Below are 2053 nucleotides of genomic sequence, written 5' to 3'. Positions count from 1 at the left end.
ATGATTAGGGGATGAATGAATCGGCAATAAGACCTGTATAAGGATCAGAAAATAAAATTATGTTTATTTACATCACAATACAAAAACATCACAATACAAAAACATAACAAAAAAACGATATTATTTTCAATATAAACTATTAAGTTTACCGTATCAACATCCCACCAAGCAACCATGAAGTTGGGGTATGTAGCAATACCAGCCATAAACGCCCTCCAGTCCTGTCCTTCTTCCAAAGCATGAGAAACAAAAAAATTTGGAGGCATTATTGTATGTCGGTCGCTCTCAAACTGTCTCTCCATCAAAAGTCAGTACCAAATGGTTATATGCTGCACACATGATACTTTTGTTATTGACTAAAAAACAATTAACTTTTAAAAGAATTAATTAACAATTTATTTACCGCTGACTCCAACCATCCGTCGTGTGTATGCCTAAACAATGAGCTCCAAAAATCTCTATCTAACACGAAATTAAACAAACGATGCTGCACATCGCATGAATGCAATACATAATTTTGGATGACATCCTCACCGCCTGCTACGTAAGGTTGCAGGCGCAACCTGGAGAAGTCATGAGCAACACCAAAAACTGGAGGAGGAACGGGGCTTGTTGATTTCATACCAACCTTCTTTTTTGTTCTTCTTTTTTGTTTCGGTGTCGTGTGCAACTAAAAACAATATTCAAATGTTTAAATGTATATCTTTCAGATAATTCACATAAACATAAAATCAACAGTTTATAAATAAAACGAATACCTCGGTGTAAGGAGTGCATAAAAATTGTGATGGTTTTCGACTCCTAGGTTTATCGGGTGTAACTTCTTTGTCATCATCATCATCATGAAAATAATCTACATTTCCCATTATTATAAGTTCGTCTTCATCCGGCACATCATCATCAAATTTGTTCCTTGCATTGTCATTCCTCTCCTCCCACTCCTACATTAAAGATAATACTTTATACTTAATAACGAAATACACATAATTTAATAAGCAATAATATCTAAATAAACAAAATATTAATATTAATGTAACTATATAATAACCTCTTTAACTTCACTATAATCGTTACATCACACACATCATCATCAAATTTGTTCCCCGCATACTGAGTACTCTCCTCCAACACCTACATTAAAAATATAACTTTTTACTTAATAACAAAATACACTTTATTAAAAAGTAATTATTAAAATCGTAAAGGTAACATCTATAACAACCTTGTCGTCTTGAGTATCACCAAAAACATTTTGAGTTGTATTGTTTTTATTCATCACTTCATCTTGCACAACCTATATTTTCAAATATAAAATATGAACACAGGTATTCATATATGTTAATAAAATTTAATAAATAATGTAGCGTATAACTAACCTGTTCATCATAATTTCTTTGTGACACTGTCGGTTCCTCAAAAATAATGTCGTTCCAAAATTGTTCATTATTCACTTCTTCAACAGAGGTTTTTGTTGATTCATAAACACATGCTGCTTCAGTGCATGTACCCGTTTCAACAACTCGTCTAGCTTGTGTTTCCCACTGCCCCGACCTCTACCATGAGAGCGACCACTGGACGACATACTAGACGAAGATTCGTCTTGTCTCCTAAAATGGTCCCGTACTGGGGATGGAACTGCTTTCCCTTCACCATATACATACTCTTGAAATGACATATAATAAAAAGATGTCATCTCACAATCACCCGGTAACATGTTTTGTCTTGGTGGTAGCCCCTCCTAAAAAATTAAACATATTAAAAATGCATATAAAACTATAATAATCAACTTTATTAATAATAAACGAAATATTTTTAAACCTGCATCTTTGACCAAATCTTGTTCACGTCAACCCATTTCAATTTTTTTGTTCCGCTCCATCTTTTCATCCGAGGCAAGTCTTTATTTTTTCTCAATGCAAATCCACATGCACGAATAGCCGGAATCATCTCATATATCCATATCTACAATTTTGTACAATAACAGTAATAAAAGTTAAAATTAAAATAAAAAATATAACAATAAAACAATTTAAATATAAGAAAATTTTTATAC

The 2053-nt window shown here is 32.5% G+C and overlaps 1 protein-coding gene across 1 annotated transcript; it reads right to left on the bottom strand.

The window, feature by feature from the left end:
• Positions 1-285: 285 nt before the first annotated feature.
• Positions 286-932, bottom strand: LOC128132366 (uncharacterized). The gene is made up of 3 exons (XM_052768894.1): positions 759-932; positions 484-670; positions 286-329 (listed from the first exon to the last, which is right to left on the bottom strand). Exons 1-3 carry the CDS (start codon positions 864-866, stop codon positions 286-288), a joined length of 339 nt encoding a protein of 112 aa, XP_052624854.1. The 5' UTR covers positions 867-932.
• Between the last annotated feature and the right edge of the window lie 1121 nt (positions 933-2053).

This window comes from Lactuca sativa, chromosome 2, assembly GCF_002870075.4.
Source record: "Lactuca sativa cultivar Salinas chromosome 2, Lsat_Salinas_v11, whole genome shotgun sequence".
Taxonomy (NCBI): domain Eukaryota; kingdom Viridiplantae; phylum Streptophyta; class Magnoliopsida; order Asterales; family Asteraceae; genus Lactuca; species Lactuca sativa.
Note: the sequence above shows the minus strand (reverse complement) of the source record. Positions and strands in the feature narration are given on the sequence as shown.

What these genes read in the sequence shown, in the direction of transcription:
- LOC128132366 (XM_052768894.1), bottom strand. Translation starts at nt 866, where the DNA reads ATGGGAAATGTAGATTATTTTCATGATGATGATGATGACAAAGAAGTT. An exon ending in TATGCACTCCTTACACCGAG is followed by an intron (nt 671 to 758) that starts GTATTCGTTTTA and finishes TATTGTTTTTAG; the next exon opens with TTGCACACGACACCGAAACA. An exon ending in TTCATGCGATGTGCAGCATC is followed by an intron (nt 330 to 483) that starts GTTTGTTTAATT and finishes TCATGTGTGCAG; the next exon opens with CATATAACCATTTGGTACTG.